The sequence below is a fragment of the Lynx rufus genome, unplaced genomic scaffold, assembly GCF_022079265.1.
Source record: "Lynx rufus isolate CCGP_SWC_20201006 ecotype Redwood Valley unplaced genomic scaffold, mLynRuf1.p SCAF_1, whole genome shotgun sequence".
NCBI lineage: Eukaryota > Metazoa > Chordata > Mammalia > Carnivora > Felidae > Lynx > Lynx rufus.
The window spans coordinates 21,669,439-21,696,478 of record NW_025814823.1 but is presented as its reverse complement, the minus strand read 5'-3'; the positions used below and the strand labels follow the sequence as shown (position 1 = coordinate 21,696,478).

Genomic DNA, 27,040 nt, shown 5'->3' with positions numbered 1-27,040 from the left:
GGACAGCAGCATACTTTGATGATGGAGCAGTGTTTCCTGACAGTTTTCTTTCTACTTAGTTGCCTTGAAAGGAACTGATCTTTCAGCATTCCACTGCTCAACTATTTTTCTTCAATGCACTCTTACCTCCACATTCTTCTATTATTTCAGCTATTGTGCTTGCTTCATCACCAGCCATGATCAGAATGTTTTTCAGACCATCTAGAACCACCTGAACAACTTGAGAATCTTTTACAGACAGTAAATTACAGAATGGTGGTATTACATTCTGCTGTACAAGGTACTCAACCTAGGCAACAAGAGAAAAATGTTTATTTATATAATTATCTTTTACCCAAAAAGAACACACTACAGGGCTTATGAACAACCAGCAGCTCCTAAACATAAAAGAGTAGTGTACTTTCCGATATTAACAATCCTAATAGTTTTTCCAAACTTACCTGATCTTTTCTGCCACTTATCGTTAAGTTGCTAATTGCCCAGGCAGCTTCTTTTTGTGTTCCAAAGTCTCCCTGAAGGTTAAAAAAGAAATGATTGTATGAATTCTTTATTAAAAAATCTTGGTTATAATATGTTAATGTACACGATAAGCTCACAATATGACTGACCTTAGCAAGCTGATGAATAATCATAGGAATTAACCCGGCGTCTATTACAGCTTGAACTTGTTGCTGGTTGCCTGCTGTTATGTTGGAAAGGAACCACACTGCTTCCTATAATTGAACAAAATACAGGGTACCTTTGTTTGAAAGATTAGTTTTAATGCATTTATATTTTTATTTTTATGTAGTTTACATAAACTATAACAAAATCACTTGAGTTGCATTAGGGAAATGCATCTAAAAAGCAATGAGATGACACAGAATGTCTCATTTTAAACACGTTATAAGGAAACTTCCATCCATAACATGTGGGCCCACTAACCTTGCACTGATCCACCCAATAAAATATATGCCTACATCACCCAGGAACTACTTTATTTTATTTATTTTTTAATGTTTATTTATTTATTTTGAGAGAGAGTGAGAATCCCAAGCAGGCTCCGTGCTGTCAGCACACAGCCCAACACGGGGCTTGATCATACAAACTGTGAGATCATAACTTGAGCCAAAATCAAGAGTCAGATCCTTAATCAAGCCACCCAGATGTCCCTGGGCACTATTGTAGACAATGGTAATATGGCAGAGAACAAAAGAGACAAAAAAATCTTTACTCATGCAGCTTACATTTTTTGGTGCTTAAGCTCCCTCTAAAAGATAATGATATAAATAAATAAGAGACTCAATTTCCTAAAAGTTTGTTAAAACTACTCCTAAGAAAGGAGAATTGCTTTCCTGTAAAAATATTTACTTGCAAGATATATTTAGAAATTAAGTGTCCAATTAGTCTGGGATGGGTCTATATAACAAACTTTGCTGTAACCTTTAAGGATTTACAAGTCACAAACACGCAGGTCTGCTGTAATTTTAGTGTCAAGTGCTGTCTCTTCTTCCTCTTCTACAGTGAAAAAAGTTAACTGTAAATTTATTTTGCCCAATTGTGGGAAGAGGTTAACAACTGGTAAGTCAGTGTTCACTCTACCATTCTTACAAATTTCTTGTAGGTTTGAAACATTTTAAACTAATATGCTGAGGGAATAAACCCAAGTTTGATTCTACCTTGAGGGTCCCATGATGATCCCAAGTCCAAGTAACACAAATGCTCAAGGTGAAAAACTTCTAAGGAGACTAAATGGCTGCTGAGGCTGAGTACACATCTATGTGAACCCTTTGTCCCCCATGATACCTTCACTCAGAGCATATCGATCACATGCCAGAACTTCTCTACACCCACTTCTGTCCGGCTTCCTCATTTCTCAGCTCTGTTTCCAATTATGGAATACATTTAGCTATAAAAATCCCAAATTATTGAAATTTCTACAGTAAAAATAACTGGCCCAGAGGCTAAAAGACTCTGGCTTCTTTCCCTTCATTGGAGCAAATGCATTCATAAAATGCACTTTTTCGACAACATACTTTTCTGTAACAATCCAACTGTCAAATTATAGTTGAGCAACTATATAAATACAGCTATGACACAGAAGAAATGATCAGTTCTGCTGGTTTGGGGGATGGTGGCATTTCAGGCAGATAAAACTACATTAAACTAAATGCGAATCAAATCCATGAGACATCATTTCACACCTACTAGAGTGGCTATAATAATTTTAAAAAAGGAACTGGAACCCTCATACGGTGCTTGTGGGAACGTAAAGTGGTACAGCCACTATGGAAAACAATTTGGCAGCTCCTCAAACAGCTAAACACAGAATTACCATATGACTGGGCAGTTCTACTCCTAGATATATGCCCAAAGGAACTGAAAGCTGGGACTTAAATAGACATCTGCATGCCGATGTTCACTGCAACATTATTCACAACAGCCACCAGTAGAAAAACTCCAAGTGTCCACCAACAAATGACTGGATAAACAAAATGTGGTATATATGTACTATGGAATATTTATTCAGCTATAAAAAGAAATGAAGTTCTGACACATGCTCCAACATGGATGAACCTTAAAAATCGTATGCAATGTGAAAAAAGGCAGATACAAAGAGACTGAAGTACTTAAGTATATTTAACAATTAATAATAAGTTTGTATCTAAAGTTGAAATTTTAAAAAAGACTTTTTTGATCCTTCAATTTAGGCACTGCATCTTTTGGTCCAATCTAATTTCATAGGGAGATTAAATTATGATCTGTTTATAAAAGATACCAGCCATCCAGCGAGAGATTTTGTATGGATTCTCACTTCATGGCTACTAATTTACTGATCCTTGCTACTGCCCAATTTATTTAAATAAAAACACTGGTTATAACAAAATAACACTTGTAACAAAATAACTGCAGAGGTGATCTGAAATAATTCTCATCATAACTACAGTGCTTGTGAAGAAAATTATGATCAAACAAACAGCAACAGAAAACAAGGGGACAGTTTATACAGACAGAAAGAAATGCACCAATGAGGCTATTATGTGCCTTACCTTATTTATCTTCTCTTTGGGGTGTGATAAGAGATTGGGGAAGTGTGACAGGACATCACAGTTGAGAACAACCTGGGTCTGCTCATCGGTGCCAGTCACTATGTTGCCAACTGCTCTGAGTGCTGCTGTCTGGGGTGGGGATAAAATACCTTCTATACATTTATTTGTTTATGAGGAAACTGACTCTATAGTTTTCATAATCCTGAGAAAACGTAAAAATGCAAGGGATGAATGATTAGCACTTACTGTATTCTTAGGCAAAGTACTATGTAGAACTGAGAGGCAATTTTGAATTTTAAACAATAGTCATAAAAAATGGAACTGCAGAACTATGGAACTACAGAAAAATGTGTGAAAAACTATCGAGAAAAATTTTTCAAAAAATTTAAAAAAAAAGAAAAATTAACAGGTAAAGGTTCATTTTAACAGCAGCTATTTCTAATCTATTACTAAATGAGTAGCACAGAAATATTTTAATAAAGGCCTGGAATGGGCACACATTTCCATCTAGAAAGTCACTTTGGTAGAAGTGGAATAAACATCTATCAGCCACCCACACCTAACTAAAGTGAGGAGAAATGAGAGAGGAAAAAAATGCAGTTAGGATGCTGTTCTAATTATTTGGACAGAAAAAAAAAATGAGTCTTGAACTAAATCAGTGGCTCAGGATACTTAAGGAGTAGACAGATTCATAAGCTATATAATAAGAATTAACAGAACTTTGTAATGGAGGGGAAAAGAAAGGAGGAATCAAGGTTTGAAGCTTGGAACATGTGGTCTACTGAAAGGAGATATATAAAGAGGAGCAGGTTTGTGGAAGAAGACGATACACTTTTTGTCTGGTTAAAATGGCAATAGAATGCTTTAAAGGAGTTCTCAGAGGAGACGTCTAAGGGCTCAAGGACAACTGGGTTCTAGGAGTCTGAAACTGTGAAGAATCTGGGTGAGATAAAGATTTGGAAACCAACAAAATCAGGTTCAGTAAAACAGAGGAGAAATATGGAAGATATGTACATATGGACCGAAATGAACCCTGGTTGTTCAAGTTAACAGGTTATAGCAAACACAATTTTAAACAAGTTAGAAAAAATTTTTAAATACTTACTTGGACTTTCACTTCCTGGTGGCTCAAAAGGGGCACAAGAAATGGCACAACCCCTGAATCAATAACCATCTGTATCTGCTCATTACCTCCATCTGTCAGGTATGACAGAGCCCAAACAGTATCTACGAGAATCTACAGGAAGTAAAAAAGAATTACAATTCAGTTATTTTTTTGAATGCTTAAAATACATAACTCAGAGGTGGTAATGTAAAAAGTAATTAAACTATGTTTTAGCTTGGTGGCAAAAGTATCTGCTTACTTGATAAATCTACTAAGCAGCAGAGTACTCTCTCAATGCCTACCTCAGATCAATCACTCTTTACAAAAATGAGACATGGAAGTGTGAGACAACTTCTACCCCAACTTATGCATTTATATATCAGATAAATGAATTTAAAAACAAGCAGAAAAGTTGTTCTCTCTGCCCCGCAAACTGAGTACCTAATAATCACAAGGAAACACTTTATATACAGAACAAGACCATATACCAAGCTGCTTCAAGTCTAGAAGAGCCCAAAAAGATCACCTGTCTATACCAGTGGTTTTCATACATGTTTAGCAATATAATTACTTGTTTAGGCTATTAAAATAAACAGATAAAAGAATTAAGTTGGCATTTTAACCTTAGGAAATTATTTGCAAAGCCCTTGAAAAAGGTCCCCAAATGAAGAGCACAGAACATAAACCATGACCCATAGCCATCTGATTTTGCAAATAACAAAAAACAAAAGAAAGACTCAGGTTTATTGACTCTTTCAAAGTCAAAGAGGTTATATGTAAGCATAGATCTTATCTCATGTGAAATCCAGAGATGTTTCTTACTAAGGTATGCAAATTAAAGACATTCTGTTGCTTTTAAAATAATGCCACCAGGGGCACCTGGATGGCTCAGGTGGTTAAGCATCCAGCTCGATTTCTGATCCCCAGGGTTGTGAGATCAAGCCCTGAGTAGGGCTCTGCACTGAGCATGGAGCCTGCTTAAGATTCTCTCTCTCCCCTCCCCTGTCCTCCCCCACCCCACACCCTCCACACTCACACTCATACTCTAAAATAAAAACTAAAAATAAAATAATGCCATCTGAATTAAGTCCATCTACATATCTTTCAAGAAGTATAGAGATCAATAAAAAGAGCAAATAAAACCACATTTAACCCACACCTTCAGGATTACTAGAAGTCAGAGACTACAAATTTCAAATTACCTGTAAGAAGAGAAAAAATTAAAGTCTAGCTTTTGTCTGGACCTCCTATCCCAGGCCTGTGTAAGATTTCAAAGAAGAGGAGTGGTAAGGAGAGTTAAGTGTTTAAAACTACCCCATATTAGTGGGACAGAGACCATGTGGCCCCAAAAGCCTACAATATATACTATCTGTCCTTTTCAGAAAAAGCTGCTGACACCTTCTTCATTAGATGATGAGCTTCATTCAACTAAGAGATGCTTGAGGAAATAGATCATTACAGATCACAAACAAAAGTGGAAGTAAGAGTAGAAGAAAAACTTATAAATGGTGTTTATTCTGAAAAAACAGAAATATTGCAACTTCAAGAATGGGACAGAAGGAAGTTGTGCATGAGAGCCGAGCCCACCTACCATCCCACCCCAGCACTAAGGCCTCCCTACTAAAGGGTATCTGCAGACGTGGTGTGTGTGAACAAAGCCTGTCTACTACCCAGTATGGCAGTAGCAGGTAACAAGACTTAAATAGAAATTGGAGTCACATAACAGAACACCCAAAATGTGCAGGCTTACAAGTGAAAACAACTTGTCATACCAGGAACATCTCAAACTCAAAAGGGAAAAGACAGTCAACAGATGTCAATGCTGAGATGACAGAGATATTGAAATTCTCTGACAAAGATTTTAAAGTAACTATCATAAAAATACTTCAGCAAACAATTGTGAACATATTTAAAACAACTAAATATAGGAAATCTCAGCAAAGAAACACGACATAAAGAAGAACCAAACAAATTTTTAAAAAAAGTTTTTGTTTATTTTGAGAGAAAAGAGAGAAAGTACGAGCAGGGGAGGACAGAAAAAGAGGAGAGAGTGAGAATCCCAAGCAGGCTCTGCCTTTCTAGTGCAGAGCCCAACATGAGGTTCAAACTCCCGAGATCATGACTTGAGCCACAGAGACTTAACCAACTGATCCACCCTCGTGTGCCCCAAACAGAACATTTTAAACTAAAAAATTCAGTAATCCAAATTTAAAACTCACTGGAAATACTCCCTAGTGAAATGGAGAAAGAAACAAAACAATCAACAAACTCAAAGATCAATACAAATCATCCAATCTGGATAACAGGAAAACAAACATCAAAAAAGATTGCAAAGAGGGGGCTCCTGGGTGGCTCAGTCAGCTAAGGCTAAGTGTCTGAGTCTTTGTTTCAGCTCAGGTCATGATCTCAGGGGTCGTCGGGTAGTCACTGTGGAATCGAGTCCAGCGTCAGCCTCTCTGTCTCTGCCCTTCCCCCACTAGTGCTCTGTCTTTCTCAAAATAAATAAATATTTAAAAAAAGATTGCACAAAACCAATTGAGATACCACCTCACACCAGTCACAGTGGCTAAAATTTACAACTCAGGAAACAACAGACGTTGGCGAGGATGTGGAGAAAGGGGAACCCCCTTGCACTGTTGGTGGGAATGCAAACTGGTGCAGCCGCTCTGGAAAACAGTATAGAGGTTCCTCAAAAAATTAAAAATAGAACTACCCTACGATCCAGCAATAGTACTACTAGGAATTTATCCAAAGGATACAGGAGTGCTGATTCACAGGGGCCCATGTACCCCAATGTTTATAGCAGTACTTTCAACAACAAATCATGAAAAGAGCCCAAATGTCCATCAACTGATGAATGGATAAAGATGTGGTTTATATAGACAATGGAATACTACTTGGCAATGAGAAAGAATGAAATCTTGCCATTTGCAACCGTGTGAATGGAAATGGAGGGTATTATGCTAAGTGAAATATGTCAGTCAAAGAAAGACAAGTATCGTATGTTTTCACTCATATGTGGAACTTGAGAAACTTAACAGAAGACCATGGGGGAAGGGAGGGAGAAAAAACAGTTTCAAACAGAGAGGGAGGCAAACCATAAGAGACTCTTTCATACAGAAAACAAACCATAAAGGTCGATGGTGGGGGAGAGGGGAAAACGGGTGATAGGCATTGAGGAGGGCACCTGTTGGGATGAGCACTAGGTGTTGTATGTAATCAGTGAATCACGGGAATTGATTCCTGAAACCAAGAGCATAATGTATACACTCTATGTTAGTTAACTTGACAATGACGTAAATAAAAAAAAAAAAAAAATCACAGGGGCGCCTGGGTGGCTCAGTTGGTTAAGAATCCGACTTCAGCTCAGGTCACGATCTCGCAGTCTGTGAGTTTGAGCCCCGCGTTGGGCTCTGTGCTGACAGCTCAGAGCCTGGAGCCTGTTTCAGATTCTGTGTCTCCCTCTCTCTGACCCTCCCCCGTTCATGCTCTGTCTTTCTCTGTCTCAAAAATAAATGTTAAAAAAAATTTTAAAAATCACAAAGAAATACAGAGAGTTTCAGAGATCTGTAGAACAATAACAGAAGATGTAACATTTCTGTCATCAGAGTCGCAGGAGAGTGAAGCTGAAAAAACATTTTAAGAAATAATGGCAGAAAATATCCTAAATTTGGCAAAAGACATGAGCCTAAAGATTCAAAAATGGGAGGATGAGGCAAGACAAAAGAGAAAACAGAATAAGCTCATCAATTATTGTATAGCTATTAGATACTAGTCAAAATATACTATCTGCCAAACCAGATAGTAAAAGAAAAGGGCATTATAAAAGGTATAAATAAAAAGGTAATATTAGAACAAAATGAACCTTCCTAAATAACAAAATAAATGAAAAAAAAAAGCACACCAAATAAAAAATAAAACACACACAAAATATCATACAAAATGTGACTGAGCTAAAAACAAACATATCAAACAATGTGAACAAGCTTAACTCACCTATAAACCAGAAAAAGGTTCTTAAATTGGCTCCCAAAACAGAACCGAACTCTCTGCTGTATACAAGAGACACAACTAAAATTAAGTAATTCCAAAAGACTAAAAATTAAAAGAATGAACTAAGGTACACCAAGTAAACATTCAGAAAACAGAGACTATAATCCTGTTAGTAGACCAGAACTTAGGCTAAAAAGCATTACAAAGAACAAATAATGCTGCTTTATGAAGCTAAATCCTACAATTTACAGTAAAGACATAACAGTTATAAAATCTACCCACCAAATAACCCTGCAAATACAATTACAAAGCAGAAACTAAAAGGATGTGAGACAAAAATATAAAAATAAACGAGTAATGTATTTTCACACACGACAGATTTTCAGTATGAGAAAAGTAGATAAAAAATGAGGACACAGATCTTATGAATATATATTGAAATTTATACCTCGCTAATAGATAATATAACTTGCATATGGAGCATAAAAATCATGTTAGTTCCAAAGAAAACATCAATAAATTACATAAAGCAGAAATACTATAAAACTATTCCAATACAAAAAGTTAGATAGACATTAATAAAATAAAAACCAAAAAGACTTCTGTTATGGAAATTTAAGAGCCATATAACAAACAACTCTTGGATGAAACAGAAAATACCAAAAAAACTAAATTTTGAAAAAATTACAAGGAAAACACCACATACTAGAAAATAATGGATGTATGTAAAGCAGTGATCAAAGGAAAGTTCATATTCCTACAAATTTACACAACACAACTAAAAGGATGCAAATAAATAAATCCCAAATCAAGAGCTAGAAAAAGAACAGTGAATAGTACATGGAAGTAGAGTTGAAATCTAGATGAAAAGAGTAACTTCTTAGGGCAATAGTTAATAAAAACTGATCTCGGAAGACACAGAGAGCTTAAGCAAGTCAATTTCCATAACAAAGACAGAGAAAATTATCAAGGAACTAACCCCACAAAGTACCAAGACTCAAAAATTTCAAGGGCAAAACTACCAAGTCTTCAAAGATGGGAGAGCCCCCAGTGCTATATATATTGTTTCAGAGCATAGAAAATAAAGGAAGCACAATGTTAATACCTAAACTTTAAAAAAGCAATAAAAATATAATATTAATACCTAATGAAGATAGCATAAAGTAAAACCACAGACCCAGTATCACTTATGTGAATACTGGTGCAAAAATTCTCAATAAAACATTAGCGAATATGATCCAATACTACACTAAGAAAACAATATATGATAATCAAGTGGAATTATTTAAGAAATACAAAGAAGGTTCAATTTTAGAAATATCATTTAGATGTTAGATTAATACATTTAAGAAAAATCCTGATTATCTCCACAGTCACTGAAAAATTAAACACCCATTCTTAAATTTTTTTTTAATGTTTATTTTTGAGAGACAGAGAAGAGAGACTGCGCACGTACATGTGAGTAGGGGAGGGGTAGAGACAGAGCTGGAGACACAGAATCCGAAGCAGGCTCCAGGTTCTGAGCTCAAAGTGGGGCTCGAACTCACGAAGTGTGAGATCATGACCTGAGCCGAAGTCAGTCGCCCAACCAACTGAGCCACGCACGTGCCCCTAAACACTCATTCCTGATGTCAACACTCAAAATAGGATATTTCCTTAACATAATAAAAAATTTATTAACTCAGGAAAAGGATTTAGATTCAACAAAAGATTGATAAATCTGATTACATAAAAAATAAGTCTGCATGGCAAAATGTATCAAAGACAAAAGACAAATTAGGAGAATATCTGAAATAATGTATCACAAAGAGCTAATATCCTTAATATACAGAACTCTTAAAACCTAAGAGAAAAAGACCAAAAATCTGATAGAAAAGCAGGCAATAAATACAAACAGGCTACTTACAAAGATATAAAAATGGCCCTTATATGTACAACATCATGTCCAACTTCACTAATTAAAAAAAAAGAAAGAAAGAAACAAGTGCAAATTAGGGGCACCTGGGTGGCTCAGCTGGTTAAGCACCCAACTTCAGCTCAGGTCATGATCTCACATTTTGTGAGTTTGGGCCCCACATCAAGCTCTGTGCTGATAGTTCAGAACCTGGAGCCTGCTTCAGATTCCCTGTCTCCCTCTCTCTCTGCACCTCCCCTGCACCCATTCTGTCTGTCTCTCAAAAATAAGCATTAAAATTTTTTTTTAAAAAAAGAAATGCAAATTAAAACTGACATACATGGGAATGCAAGCTGGTGCAGCCACTCTGGAAAACAGTATGGAGGTTCCTCAAAAAACTAAAAATAGAACTACCCTACGACCCAGCAATTGCTCTACTAGGCATTTATCCAAGGGATACAGGTGTGATGTTTCGAAGGGACACATGCACCCCCATGTTTATAGCAGCACTATCAACAGTAGCCAAAGTATGGAAAGAGCCTAAGTGTCCATCAACTGATGAATGGATAAAGAAATTGTGGTTTATATACACAATGAAGTACTACGTGGCAATGAGAAAGAATGAAATATGGCCCTTTGTAGCAACGTGGATGAACTGGAGAGTGTGATGCTAAGTGAAATAAGCCATACAGAGAAAGACAGATACCATATGGTTTCACTTTTATGTGGATCCTGAGAAACTTAACAGAAACCCATGGGGGAGGGGAAGGGAAAAAAAAAAAAGGGTTAGAGCAAGAGAGAGCCAAAGCATAAGAGACTCTTTTTTTTTTTTTCAATGTTTATTTATTTTTGGGACAGAGAGAGACAGAGCATGAACGGGGGAGGGGCAGAGAGAGAGGGAGACACAGAATCGGAAACAGGCTCCAGGCTCCGAGCCATCAGCCCAGAGCCTGACGCGGGGCTCGAACTCACGGACCGCGAGATCGTGACCTGGCTGAAGTCGGACGCTTAACCGACTGCGCCACCCAGGCGCCCCCATAAGAGACTCTTAAAAACTGAGAACAAACTGAGGGTTGATGGGGGGTGGGAGGGAGAGGAGGGTGGGTGACGGGTATTGAAGAGGGCATCTTTTGGGATGAGCACTGGGTGTTGTATGGAAACCAATTCGACAATAAATTTCATCTATTAAAAAAAAAAATAGCCAAAGTATGGAAAGAGCCCAAATGTCCATAGAGGGATGAATGGATAAAGAAGATGTGGTGTGTGTGTGTGTGTGTGTGTGTACACACACACACACACACACACACACACACACACACACACAATGGAGTATTACTCAGCAATCAAAAAGAATGAAATCTTGCCATCTGCAACTACGTGGATGGAACTGGAGGGTATTATGCTAAGTGAAATTAGAGAAAAACAAAAATCATATGACTTCACTCATGAGGACTTTAAGAGACAAAACAGATGAATGTAAGGGAAGGGAAACAAAAATAATATAAAAACAGGGAGGGGGACAAAACATATTTTTCTTAAATATGGAGAACAAACTGAAGGTTACTGGAGGGGTTGTGGGAGGGGGGATGGGCTAAATGGGTAAGGGGCACTAAGATATCTACTCCTGAAATCATTGTTGCACTATATGCTAACTAATCTGGATGTAAATTTTAAAAAATAAAAAATAATTAAAAAAAACCTGACATACAGTTTTTTTACCCATCAGGTAGGCAAAATTTTTAAATGTGATAACATATGCTATTGGCAAGGCTATGGAGAAAGTCACTTTCATACGGTGCTGCTGGAAATACAAAATGGCACAGTCTCTAAGACAAGGAATTTGGGCAGTATGTAAGAAAATTACAATGCATTCATTCTTTGGCCTAGCAATCCCGCTTCTAGGGATTTACTCAAGGGTATTCCAATAATATGAAAATACACAAGAATATTTACTGCTACATTATTTATATTTGCAAATTCAAGAAACAGCCTAAATACCTATCCATAATAGTGTGTCTGAATAAACCATGTTCACAAAACAATACTAGTTGAGTTGGCCTGTGTTTTAGGAGGCTGCTAAATAAAATGTAACCTCCCCCCCCCCGCCATGTGGCACCCACTACTAGCAGAAAACCACCTTTTTCTACTATACAGAGGTTTAGAAAAATGAAATATTTAAGGCTTCTAAGCTGAGGTCAGTGAGTAATTTTCAGTGGATCTCCATGACAGTATCTTAAAAACTGGTGGGTTCAGCTAAGTCTTAGGCCTCCTAAAACTGCAGGCTCTAGTCTCTCTTTAATTTTGTTTAGTGATATACTGGGTCTTCACTGAAAATTTCATTTGAAAAAAGCTCTAAAAACTTTTAAATTCATAGCACACGATTATCAGGCCATTCTAGCTTCTTCTGTTTTCATCAAAATTTGCTTTTCTCATCTCCATTATCAGGCTAACAGCTGCTCTATGTCTCTGATGTTTATAATTTTACCTTTTGTTAACTCTTCCCATTTGAACTGCTTCTGCTCTTTTATACCTTCTCCTTCTGCTATTCTTTTATTCTTTTTTCGTGGATTTCCCCTTTTCTTGATTTCTATGCCAGGCTACCTGGCTCTTACAGCTATTAATAGTCTATGAGTGTACTCTTTTCCTTCTAGCTAATAATCTGATTAATGATGCTCCAACAAAGTCTTCAGCAACCCTGGTCTACTTTAATTATTTTCCACTATTCATTTCTGTTTTTCTCTGCTACAAAGCTTTAAAAGTTTTTTACTTCAGCCAATATTTCAGGTACTTAAAGACTTCCAGGGAAGCTCATCTCTAGACACACAACAGAAAGCACAAATGCACCCATGCAAAAGACTGACAACTCTACATGGTTAATGTTCTGAAGAAACAATCTTCTTGAAAACTAGTATATGAGTCAAAGGGCAATCTCTTGCAACACAAAGTCTTCCAACAAAAATATGTTCAGCTCAGAGACCTTCAATGGTCTCCACTCCAATAAATGTGCTAACAAATCATGTCCTGCTAGGTACTGTTACTAAAAATGCTATTAACATGTATAGCATTTCCTAGAAGATTAGACGTCTGTGGAATATCTATGAAATGTCAACTTGACACATGCTTCAGAGACAACTAGAGCTGAGTCGAGTTACAAGAGTATACTTACATTTAATCCTTATATGCAATAAAGGGTAACTTAGGAGGCCTGAGGTACTCACATTCTATACATTCCAAAGAAAGGACTGGCCCTTGATCAGCAACTTTGAGATAACCTCTGAGTTCTTGGATTATACTGCCTAATGATGTTGTGTACCTCAGATCTTGGGCAAATAAATAGCTATGTAACAATGTGATTTTATGTGAGTACCTCTTTTAGTTTGCTTGAGGTTGTGGGACACACTTGTATCAGTTTGACCTCCGGAAGAGGGTGAAGCCTGAGGTAAGGGCCATCATGCGGGATGTCCATGCCTTTGGGACTGACTCCCAATAAATACCTGCACACCAAAGTTCAGGAGGTTCCTGGTTAGCAGTATTTCATGTGTTCATATGTGTCACACATGACTGCTGGGAAAATAAAGCACTATCCTTATAACTCTACTGGGAGAGAATAACTGGAAGCTTGCATCTGGTTTCTCCTAAACTCTGCCCTCTGTGCCTTTTGCCTTTGTTGATTTTAATCTTGTGAAATAATAGGAAATATATATTTATATACACATATATATGTGTATATATATACATATGCATACACACACACACACACACACACACACACACACACATATATGATATGAGTAGTGTATTTATATATAGGTGTCTGTCTGTGATTCCTGGCACAGAAGTCCTAAAACCCGGTAGTTTTTAAAGTGATAAGAGTACTAGGAGCTTCTCTTGTTCTAGTATTTGCCTTTGACCCTGTCCCTAACACAGAGCTCCTAAACTCTTATAAGCTCCTAAGTGGTAAGAGCACTAGAAACATCTTTTGTTCTACTGAGGCGACTCTGGGTGGGTGCTGGTTGCCAGAAAGACCAAGCCCTAATCAGAAGTTTTGGAGTTTTCAACTCCATGCCTCATCCTCCGGAGAGGGGAGAAGGGCTGGAAATAGAGTTAATAATTGATCATGCCTACATGAGGAAACCTCCATAAAAATTCCAATAGGACAGAGTTCAGTGAGCTTCCAGGTAGGTAAACATGTCCCCACCAGAAGGGTGGTGGACCCTACCTCCATGAGGACAGAGCTCCTGCCCTCAGGGCCCTCCTAGACCTTGGCCTATGTATCTCTTTATCTGGCTGTTTATCTGTATCCTTTATCATCTCCTTTAATAAACTGGCAATTAAAGTGTTACCCTGGCTTCTGTGAGCCACTTTGACAAATTAATCTAATTGAACCCAAGGAGGGGACTTGTCGGAACTTCCAATCTATAGCCAGCCGTCATGAGCACAGGTGATAACCTGGGCTTGCAACTGGCATCTGAAGGGTGCGTGTGTTGGGGTAATCTGGAAGACCTGAGCACTTAACCTGTGGGACCTGACACTCTCTCCAGATAGACCATGTCACAATCAAATTAAATTGCAGGAAACCCATTTGGTGTCAGAGACTTGCCTGTTGTTGTGGGGAAAACTCCCACACATCTGGTGACCGGAAGTGTCAAGAAGTAAAGTGTTCTGTGTGAGTAATAAAGGAGACACACAGAAGATAAACACACAGCCAGGAAGAACTAGGTCGTTCCCTATGTAGGAAGGACAAAACTGAGTTTTTCCTAAATGGATCTGTATCCTTTTGTGGTAATAAACTATAAGCAAAACAGCTTTTCAGTGATTCTTTCCGGAAATTCACTGAGCCTGAGGGTGGTCTCCGGGATCCCTGACACACTTATCATCAAGTGTCACTAACAATCAAGTCTCTACACATAACCCATCTGCTACAACTGATTAATTTTATTTGTGCTAGCAGTAAAAGAAGCTAGATTTATATCAAATGTTAGGGAACACTAAAAATTGTCTAGGCATGTCAAGCCATGGACAGCTTCAAAAAGGGCAGGAAAACCAAATGCTACAGAATCACTGCAACTGCAAATTAACTTTAAGAAGCATAATAGCCAGAAAGCAATAAACACAGACTAACCTGAATCCGTCCAGATTTCTTCTGTAGTCCTAAGGGTCAATATTTAGTTTTTCTTCTAATGTCCACACCCCAACCCAGCTTCTCCAGCATTCTCACTAATAAATTTCCGGCTGTTTCATTCCTCTGCCTGCTACTATTCTTGTTTTCTGTTGTGCCCTATACCCTAAAACCCAAATTAGAAAGCTGGATATTATCCCCGACTTCCTCTTTTCTTACCACCCACGTCAAACCCAGCAAGTTATCATCGAAAAAATTTTCAAGTCTTCTCTTGTCTTCCTAATGTCTGAGCTCTAACACTGGTGCTAATTTTCTCTCATCCATACTACAAAATCACCATTGATTTGTCTTTCCAACCTTACTTTCCCCTTAACTCTACACTCCACTTAATGGTATGAATCATCAATCCAGAACACAAATTAGACCATTATTCTTTGGTCTGCCATCAGCTACATAAAAAGGATATATGGCTCTTAAGGTGGTATACGAGATGCTGTGTGATCCAGAAACTGCTAGATTTCTGCCATATTTCCCCCCAATCTTTGCTTTATAGCTTATTCTTTGATCTCTCTAGTTTTAACAACTCCTTTCCTGGCTCTTTTTCTCTTGCTGCCATTGCTTAAGTGTAGAGAGTTTCTTAGAATTCAATTTTTAGCCCTTTTTCCATATTTTCATGAATCCCTTAAATACGGACAAATCTCAAATCTGTATTGTGTTTTCCTACTTGGACTACTGCTATGGATGAACAACATGGTTCAAGTAAACCAGAATCAATGTGTCTGCCCTACGATAAACTCATTAACTTCCTCTACTAGTCTCATCCTTTTGCTTTTTACTCCTTCTGATAGTTATGGCATTATTATCCATGAGGATTGCTAAATTAGAAAACAAAGTAATTTTTACTTTTCCTTCACTTTGATCCTTTCCTCTCGAAGTCCTACTTACTTTATCTCTTAACACTCAAATTTTCCCTCTCTTAGCCATTACTGTCTCTAGCTCAGGCCTTCATCAATTTCTTTAGACTTACTATGATAGCAAAATAGGCCTACTTAACATTCATACTTTCCCCAGTCCAAACCTTGCATACCTTTTCTAAGTTATTTGACCATAACAGATATGAGCACATCATTTCTGTTTAAAAATCTTCAAGGACTCAAAAAAAAAAAAAAAAAATTTAAGGCACGCCTGGGTGGCTCAGTCGGGTGGGCATCCAACTTTGGCTCAGGTCATGTTCTCATGGTTTGTGGTTCGAGCCCCACATTGGGCTCTGTGCTGACAGCTCAGAGCCTGGAGCCTGCTTCTGATTCTGTGTCTCCCTCTCTCTGGCCCTCCCCTGCTCACGCTCTGTCTCACTCTCTCTCAAAAAAAACAAAACATTAAAAAAAAAATCTTCAAGGACTCTGCACTGATTACAAGATAAAGTCAAAACTCCTTAACACAGGATTCAAAACCCTGCAACTTAACTCCCCAGCAAATGTGCTGGGTTATTAATTATCTGTGTTCTCCAAACGTCCTAAGTATTCTCTTGAGTCTTTAATATTTTTCTCCTCATATACCTGAAATGACTTTTCAACTTGACAAAATACTACTCATTTTCCATCTGTATATCATTAGACAGATTAGTTACTTAGATATCTGCCTCTTACCACATTTGTAAGAGAGAGAAGTTTCACTTACTTTTTATGATATTTTGGACTATGTCACAAATGGACAGTTACTTTAGTTGCAAAAGTATTCCATCCTAAGAGCTTAAAGTTCTAAAATGAACTAGAGAAATGTGGTGCAACATTAGCATAGATGTATCTTCTTCACCCCAATGACAAATTACACACATAATTCTGGCATACACACATTCATATTATGTATGTATGTATGTAAACAAACACAGAATTATAAAAACACAAACACGTAACAAATCAGAAAGAGATCTTAGCTGAAACAAGAGATGTCAAATCGATGCTAGATGAACACTAGAATCAATACCAGATTCACTGAAATTTATTCATTATATTACCCCATGGAAGAGTAACATTTTGCATTACTACATTAAGGAGAGTTTTCAGATTATCTAATAAAAAAATCTGCCAGAATATATATAGGAAATTCTTAAGTAAATCTCAGTAATGACCAAATCATCTAAAAATACCTTTGCATTTAAAATTATACTTGATATTCTTCAATACTATACCTCCAAAGGTTTGGGTCTTCAACACTGTATGTACCTCCAACTGTCTCCTGGGAGACAGTGTGGTTTCAAAGAAACCACACAAGATCTGCCATCAGAAGATCTCAGTTGTGTATATCAACTTTGATCCTTATTAGCCCTGCAACTTTGGATAAGTCACTTAATCTTTCCCCGAGGCCCAGTTTTTCACTCAGTAAAATGGTGACAATATCTATTCTATCATAAGATTAAATGAAGGGCGCCTGGGTACCTAAGTGGGTTAAAGGTCTGACTCTTGATTTCAGCTCAGGGCATGATCTCATGGTCTGTGGGATCGAGCCCCATGTCAAGCTCTGTGCTAACAGTGAAGAGCCTGCTTGGGATTCTCTCTCTTCCTCTCTCTGCCCTTCCCTGGCTCACGCTCTCTAAATAAATAAATAGACAGACAAACATTAACAAAAACAAAACAAAACAAAAAGAACCAAATGAGATTTAAAGAAATATAGAGGTGCTTTCTAAATTTTTTTAAATGTTTACTTATTTTTGAGAGAGAGCATAAGTGGGGGAGGGGCAGAGAGGGACAGAATTTGAAGCAGGCTCCAGGCTCTGAGCTGTCAGCACAGAGCCTGCTGCAGGGTTCAAACTCACAAACTGCAAGACCATGCCCTGAGCCGAAGTCAGACGCTCAACCGACTAAGCCACCTAGGCACCCCATGAAGGTGCTTTCTAAAGATTTCACCTCTTTATAAATACTGATACTTTAAAATACACTAATAATACAGATACATTACACATGCAAATCTTCTCCAAAGTTAGCATTATTGCTGTCTGGATGATTTAAGATATAAATTTAATATAACCTTAACCCTGTTTCTGAAAAATAGTTATACATTGTGGAAGCTTCACGAGTTAATAAAATATATGCTGACACTTACAAAAGACTAAAAAAATAAATAACCTTTCCAGTTCCATCAAGAACAAAATCCCAAATCTAAGCTTCTGCTTTACTTACATTTATATCCGTATGGTATATGAGGACACATAATGCTGGCAAAATCTGAGGAAAGAAGATAAACAATAAATAACACAGAGTTGATGAATATGTCTTTGTAAAAATGAATAACTGTGATACAAAAAACAGTAAATACTATTTGCAGAGCAAGAAAAGACAACGTTAAATTTGCTTGAATCCCTATTAGGAAAATGAAAATCTGATAAATTCAATCTGAAAAACCTAAAACATACTTCAGATATCCGATTAAAACTTCCAAATAAATCTGGCAGAGATTAATGTACCTTAAAAGAAAAAACAGTTGTTTTCAGTAACTTTCTTTATGACATAAAATGTCAAGTGGAAAGAATGGAGATGAAACTATACAGTATAGCTCTCTAAAAAAAAAAATCGATTTTTTAAGGATTTTATTTTTAAGTAATCTCTACACCCAATGTGGGGCTCAAACTTACAACCCCAAGATGAAGAGTTGCATGCTCCACCGACTCAGCCAGCCAGGCACGCCTAAAGAAAGCTATTCTGAAAACTGTCGTCTCACTTACCTGCCTATATTTAATAAGCTACTTGAGTCAAATTAAAGTTTCTGGCTCCAGATTTAGTCAAGAAAATAACAACCAGTACAAAGTATACAGTTTGTTGAATTCAGGCCTTACAGATCCTTTTTTTTTTTTTTTTTTTTTAAATCTGGGAGGGAAGAGGTAGAATCACACTAAGTACCCTTTCCATAACAGCAAAACGCAGTAGAAGCTGGTGAAAGATATCAATTATAAAGATTCAGAGTTAACATTTTTTGACACAGTTAAGTGATTAAAGGCTGCATAGAATTTTTAAAAACTTAAAATATTCAGATTCATTTATAGATTAAATGTAAATTAAAAATTTTCTACTTTGTTTTAATTAATAAATTTAATACAAAGCATGTCACACATTTAAGAACACTAATTTTATCAGAAATCTAGGGAAATTTCAATTGGATTTAATGTAAATTCATTCAAGAACATATGAATTTAAGTACATCAGGTTTTATCTGCAGCGATCCTTTAATTTTTTTTAGCAGTAAACCAACAATGCAATGTAGTAACAAAATTTCTGAGATTTGATTTTCTCCTTTTGTATTTTTCTTTTTGAAAGTTTGTTTCCTTTTCGTGAAAACAGTCATTAAAAAATAAGAATTAGGGTGGACTAATATTCTCTCAGGTGCCACAAGATACTCAACTTCCATTTCACAGGAGTCAAAAATTAAATATGATATGCTACTTAAAAAATCTCATACCTGCAATGAAATCAGTATATGCATTGTTTCATTCCCTGTGCATGAAACTCTAAAGCATAACATAGGGAAAATATACCATCTGGGCTTTGCAATTCTTCATTTACCTCCTGAACTGTCTCCATAGGCGGTGGGGGATCCTTATTCCTGCAGAGATTGACAATGACCCATGTGACGTTCCGAAGGAAGGTGATGGGAATGGAGGGATTGATGAAGGACAGAAGAGGTTTGACAACTCCCAGTGATATGACATAATCTCTACATTGAGGACCATCACCTACAGAAATGAAAATTGTATTTAAAAAAAAATTACATTCAGGATGAGAAAGTCTGAAATGTATGCAATGGCTCATGTTGGGACACTGATGTTCTATGTTTCCTCACCATTAGTCAAGGGCATCAAGTGTTGCTGTTTCTCCAGATTTTGATTTGGAGAACACAAATTTAACCTAAAAATCCTGACAGCAAATTGCATATCTGTTTCAAGAGGTACCATCTTAAGTTTGTACTTATAAGGCAAGAAGATAGTCAACCCACGTTAAAATTAGAGGAAACATAGGATGTAATGGCTATGCCAATGTAGGAAAAAAGTTAATTAAGATTCTTAATTGGTCTCTTTTTAAACCTAAATCCAACTTACCTATAATGTTTCCCAAAGCCCATACTGCTTGTTCACAAACATTCTGATGTGGTGAATGGAGAAGTCTCAAAAAAAGAGGTACGGCATCTATAATAAAGAAAAATAAATACTGGTATTATAAAATGTCGAAGAGTTTATAGATTTCAGTCTAAATACATTGACAAAATATACAGAGCTTGGGGGTGCCTGTGTGACTCTGCTCATTAGGCAACCAACTCGATTTTGCCTCAGGTCATGATCTCATGGTTTGCGGAGTTCAATCCTCGCATTGGGCTCTGCACTGGCACAGCAGAGCCTGCTTGGGATTCTGTCTCTATTTGCCTCTGTCCCGTGCTCTCTTTCTCTCTCCCAAAATAAATAAATAAACATATATATATATATATATATATATATATATATATATATATACATACATATACACACACATATATATATATATACACATATATATATATATATAGAGAGAGAGAGAGAGAGAGAGAGGGAGAGGGAGAGGGAGAGGGAGAGGGAGGGAGAGAGGGAGAGAGAGGGAGGGAGAGAGGGAGAGAGAGAGACAGAGGGAGAGAGAGAGCCTGGCACACTATAGTTACCCAATTATAGTTCAATGAATGAATAAATGTGGCATATACCCTTACCCTAAAAAAATTTAGTATTTTCCCCTAATTATATTCAATAACGCACCTATTGACAATATTTAAAAGTTGTTATATCATTAACTAAAAAAAAAAAGAAATGAAATTTTTCCTGTAATGCATTAAAAAAAAAAAACCCTAAACACATAAACTTAGAATATAATACTTTAGTCAATATGATCCCAATCGCTGATATGGGATTAATTAAAGAACTGATTATTCCCATATCTGGCTTACCTTGAATAATAAAAGAGATTTATCATTATAATCCTTATGCTTACATAATTTACATGTTAGCTTAAGTTCTGAAACAATGGTATCATACCCATTCCAGGTGGGAAGCTAAAATAAGCTAGATCATTTTTTCTTAAATTTCAGACAACTGTGTACTACTTACAGTATTTTTTCTGTATCTCTCTGCACTACCAACACTTAAAACCAACTCACACTTTTAACAGCTTTATTAAGATATAATTTACCTGCTTAAGTACACAATTCAACGTTTTTTAGCATTTACACAGAGTTGTATAGTTACCATCACAATTTAATTTTACATTTCCATTACCCCCTAAAGAATGCCACACCCACATAGCAGTCCTACTGCCCATTCAGCTTTAGGCAGCCATTTGCTTTCTATGTCTATAGATTTTCATACCCTGGATATTTCATACAAATGAAAGTGTATAATAAGTGGGATTTTTTTGTGTTTGGCTTTTTTCAATTAGCATAATGTTTTTGAGGTTCATCCTTATATAGCACATACCAGTAGTTCATCCTTTTAAAAAAAATTATTTATTTAAATCCAAGTTAGTTAACACATAGTGTAATAATCTTTACAAGAATAGAATTTAGTGATTCACCACTTACATATAACACCCAGCACTCATCCCAACAAGTGCCCTCCTTATTAATGTCCATCATTCATTTAGCCCATCCCCCTCACCCCCTCCTCTCTCCCCCAACCCTCAGTTTGTTCTCTGTATTTAAGAGTCTCTTATGGTTTGTCTCCCTCTCTGTTTTTATCTTACTTTTCCTTCCCTTCCCCTATGTTCACCTGTTGTGTTTCTTAAATTCCACATATGAGTGAAATCATATGGTATTTGTCTTTCTCTGACTTATTTAGCTTAGCAATTATGCTAGCTTCATTCTAGTTCCATCCACGTTGTTGCAAATGGTAAAATTTCATTCTTTTTCATCGATGAATAATCCATTACACACACACACACACACACACCACATCTTTATCCATTTGTCAGTCGATGGACATTTGGGCTCTTTCCATAATCTGGTGATTGTTGATAGTGAGTAGTTCATTCTTTTTTATTGCTGAATAGTATTCTATTATATAACACATTTTGTTTATCTACTTATATCAGTTAATGGATATTGAGATTATTTCCATGTTTGGGCCATTGTGAGTAAATGTACAACATCTGTGTACAAGTCTTTGTGTGGACATGTTTTCATATCTCTTGGTTCCACCTAGTAGTAGAACTGCTAGGTCATATGATAACTCTATGATTAACCTTTTGATAAACTATTTTCCAAAGAGGCTACACCATTCTACATTCCCACCAGCAGTGTGTGAGGGTTTCAACTGACTCACATTTGTAATTTAACTGATTTTATTTATCACTTCTGCAAACAGAAGACCAGTATCACTTACCAGTATCACAAAAAGAAAGTAACCAAAAGATTAAAAATGCAAACAAAATACTGTTACTAAATTGCAGGTACAATTAATAGGTAGATTGGTAACTAGTAGGTACCTACTAGTCTCTACTGAAAGCCCTAGTCTAAAATCTGCTACCTTTTTGGTACAACTAACATCTAACTGGGAACTTTCTCCTTTGGTATTACCAAAATACCTGAAAGAAAGTAGTATTCTCACTAATTGACACAATGTAACTTATTGCTATATTGTATACTACTTAAAATCATTTTCAGTGCCACCTAAAGCCAGTTAAGTGTTACACGTATTAAGAGTACTTGGTGACATCTAGTTTTTTTCAAAGTGCTGTTTTGTCTGTTTGGGTCAACACACTAATAATAGCCCATCCTGAGATGGGCAAAAATTTAAAAATATAGATGTTCCAAGTTAAAAGGCACAAGCTACTCAATACACTGGAGGTACTAGAAATAGAAATTTTAAAACCTGTCATTAGCACATAGTCTCTACACAAAAAGATAAAACTATTCACTTTTTAGTAACCACAATTAAAATTATTTAATGATAGATTAATGATAGCTATGGGAAAGATATCAACCATCAAAATTAACTCCTAAAATTCACTAGTTTAAACATATTGGAAGGTAAAATTCAGTCTTTACAATAAACTCCACATCTTTGCCTTTAAATTTTTTTTTTAAATGTTTATTTATTTTTGGAGAGAGAGACAGAGAGAGAGAGAGAGAGAGAGAGAGAGAGAGAGAGAGAAATAGAGCGTGAGCAGGGGAGGGGCAGAGAAGGAGACACAGAATCTGAAGCAGGCTCCAGGCTCTGAGCTGTCAGCACAGAGCCCAACATGGGGCTCGAACTCACGAACCATGAGATCATGACCTGAGTAGAAGTCTGACACTTAACCAACTGAGCCACCCAGGTGCCCCACCTTGCCTTTATTTTTTTTAAAAAAATCCCAGCAAGTAAGGATGTTAATTTACTTACTAGACTGTACAACAGCTTGAGTCTGTGCAGAAGTTCCTGATGCTATATTAGTTAATGCCCAAGCAGCTTCAAACTGTAATGAAGGACTGTAAAACACAATAAAAAAATCTTTAGACACAAAACTATCACTTAAATTTATGACCCGCAGATCTATACAGTTATCCTTTACCGTGTCCTTTAATTTCACCTTGTTATATCCACCTTGGATATCTCCACCTGACTATCACTGGCTCCCAAAGTCAGTCAGTACAAACCTACTTCTTTTTTTTTTTTTTCAATATATGAAGTTTATTGTCAAATTGTAAACCTACTTCTTTAAGTCCAGTGACTGACAGCTGCAACATTTGGCCAGTCATTATTGTCCTTGACTCCTTCCTCTCCCATAAACATCTAATATAAAAGTCATGTCAATTTTACCCCCTAAGTATTTCTTATATTTATAGTACCCCTCTTAAGACCACTGTACTAGTTGAGGCCTTCACCCACTTCACTTGAATCACTGCCACAGCCTCTGTCTTAAAGCTGGGTCCCCATCTGACTCTACTACATCATCTGCTTTACACACTGGAGATATTATTACAAGGCTGCATAATTTTACTGAAAAGATGAGATCATTACAATTTGGAATTGTGACAGAACACCTCACAAAGAAAGTAAAAACTAACCTAGCTTTCCAAAGACAGATAAAGAAAGAAAGGCACTGTCAGCTGGAAATACAAATAAAAGTATCATGGGTGGAATGACCATAATGCGTATGGAGGACAAGGAGCAGATCCAGAGAGTGGAAGCTAAGAAAATATGTAAAAACATGTAACAGGGGATGAAACTGGAAGGGTAGGTTATCCAAGTGTGTGTCAGTGGACAGAGAGGAGTAGAACTCAAATCCCAAGCTTCAACACTTGGAATTTATTCTATAGACATACTAAATATAGAGGGCTCCTACAGAGTATAGAAAATAATGCGGTGCGTCCACGGTATGTAGAATTAGGATAAAAAAGTTAAAGGCTGGTGGACAGACCTGTTGAAAGTAAATTATGTACATCAAGTTAGGATAGATGGCTGTAAGAATATAAATTCCTTTAAATAGAATACCAAGGTGGGAGGAGGTGAGCAAAAACTGAGGAGAGCCAAAGGTTAGGGACTTAGAAGAAAGCTCTATGAATATCGAAGAAAGAGAGTAAGGTTGTAGTACCAAAGGTCAGAAAAATCCAAGAAGGAAAAAGGTTTTAAGGAGAATAAATGTCAGAGATAGAACAAGCAGTGAGGTCACAAACACGGGCCAGATAAGAAAATGGAGGAGCAGATAAGAACTATGATGAATTTTGGCAAAAGGCAGGGGATAAAGAGTATATTGGAGGCAGAGAAGAAGCAAATGGACAATAAGATCAAAGATGATGAATTTATGTCATTCTAGGCCAGAAGAAGAAGGGGTTATTATATTAAGCCAGCCCTGGTAGCTTGGCAAAATACTAGAAATGAGGGCCTTAAATGAGAAAACAGTGAGATATAAAAAAATAAAATTACAAAGCAGGGAATGTTCTAAGATCTCATTTAAAAAAAAAGGAAGAGAAGACACAGAAAAAGAATGAGTGCAATAAGTAAACAATAAATGAGCATTTATTGTAAGTTTGATACTGTGTAGTGTTTTGTGTATATCATTTCCATTCCTCACAATCACCTGATTTTTGTAGATGAGGTATCTGAGGCTCAAAAGCCACTTGAGTTTGGGTCAGTAGCAAACCCTGGATTTAAATCAATGCCTATTTGGCTCCAAGTCTATGGGCTTTTATATGATAACACTATTTCCTATGACCAATCCATAGAATCAGATCCAAACTACTGACAATTTTCTGCTTTTGCTTCAGGTAGTAGTTACAGAGGTCTGTATATATTTTAGCATAATTTTTTGTATATATGCTATTCACAAACACATCCACAAAATGAGGCTATGCCAAAGGCTGGAATATAAAGTTAAAAAAAAAAAAGATGAAGAAAGAGAAGATCAAAGGGAAAAAGGGTGTCCCTAAAAGTAGAGGTAGAACAGATTTTTTTTTAAATAGCTGATATAAAACTTACTTTTACTTAAATAAATCTTGTTACAGAAAATATGTATGTATAAAGTGAGTGTTAAGCATTTTTGGAGGAACGGTTGCAGCATATAATGAAAGGAAAAAGAAGTATTTTTAAATAAAAATCCTTAGTGGCTACATTTATCTAGTCAACTGAAAATTCCATAAGACAACATTTAGCAAAATACACCAAATTTTAGTCTAAATACTCTCAAATGCAAAACTAGCATTTGTTTTAAAATACTTTGTGAAGTTAAAACTCACATTCTTCGCACTTAATTCAAACTGATGAGGTGTAAGATACAACACACCAAGATATCTCTGAACACTAACAGAAATGGGGCTGTACCTTAAAAGGTACAAAGTAGTGTTTTTTCCTTTCTATTCTGGAAAAGTATAACCTGATTTTTAATCTACTGCAAATAAAAAGCAGGACATTAGACAATTAATCATGGTTGGAGTTCTGTTAAAGACTTCACAGAAGATCAGTGGATTAGTTGGAATATTCCCAGGGTAAGAGCCACTCGGTTCTGGAAACCATTCATGTTGACTCAGTCATGAGGTTAATCTATATATAGACTCATAAGCAAAGAGTGACTCAAACACTATTTGGGTTGTTTTAAAATATTACTAAAAACAAAAACAAAATAAATAAAGACTATAAATAAAATATTTGAGGTAAGTTAGAAGAGGCAATAAACAGAAGCTAATATTTTCCTAGAAAATATACACACACTTCAAATAGTAAAAAAAGAAGCACTCTAGGTCTAGTGAATATGATCACAGAATTAGAAAATTACATAAAAATATATAACAAATGAAAAACGTAATAAATGCAAAACCTAAATGAATCCATTTGTTAAATAATAATCCTAAATTTTCTGGTAAGTGAAAAAAAGTGAACAGGGACTCAAATCCATACTTACTTATCATCCCTTTCTAGACATTTGACTAGAATTGGTAAAATCCCAGATTTTATTAGGTCATCAATTGGTGGGTTTCTGTCACTGGATAATAGCTTTCTAGAAAAAGAAATATAAGAAATTAATTGCTATAATTTTCAAACTATGAACAGACACAGCAATGTATTACTTCTAGCAATGTATTACTAAGACACCTATAATAATACTTCCTCTAGACAAATTAGTATTTACCTTGCAGCCTGGACAGCACTTAACTGGACCACTGGGTTATCACTTGTGGCATTCTGTAACATCAAATGTAAATTTTAGAAATTTAAAAAATATCAATTTCCAAATACTTCAAAATGCAAATATTAAATTAATAACATACCTGCAATATAGCTTCTAGTGTTACATTTTGCTTAAAAGAAAAAAAAGACAGTTCAGGGAAGAGTTTATTAGCAAAATCACATTTATTAAATAATCTATTTACTAAAGTTATGAGTTAATATACATTAATTATCATAAAATTGATCTTAAATTCAA

General features: G+C 36.3%; 1 protein-coding gene across 1 annotated transcript in view; it reads right to left on the bottom strand.

Annotated features, from left to right (window-relative positions):
- Window positions 1–27,040, bottom strand: part of KPNA3 (karyopherin subunit alpha 3) — a 98,443-nt gene that overhangs the window by 4,809 nt on the left and 66,594 nt on the right. The window contains exons 4-15 of the mRNA XM_047079352.1: window positions 26,886–26,915; window positions 26,747–26,799; window positions 26,519–26,614; window positions 23,524–23,609; window positions 20,227–20,313; window positions 19,694–19,863; window positions 18,317–18,361; window positions 4,135–4,266; window positions 3,030–3,158; window positions 609–713; window positions 441–512; window positions 127–289 (exon numbers count right to left, since the gene is read on the bottom strand). Coding sequence (XP_046935308.1) covers window positions 127–289; window positions 441–512; window positions 609–713; window positions 3,030–3,158; window positions 4,135–4,266; window positions 18,317–18,361; window positions 19,694–19,863; window positions 20,227–20,313; window positions 23,524–23,609; window positions 26,519–26,614; window positions 26,747–26,799; window positions 26,886–26,915 — 1,168 coding nt within the window. The remainder of the gene's footprint in view (window positions 1–126; window positions 290–440; window positions 513–608; window positions 714–3,029; window positions 3,159–4,134; window positions 4,267–18,316; window positions 18,362–19,693; window positions 19,864–20,226; window positions 20,314–23,523; window positions 23,610–26,518; window positions 26,615–26,746; window positions 26,800–26,885; window positions 26,916–27,040) is intronic.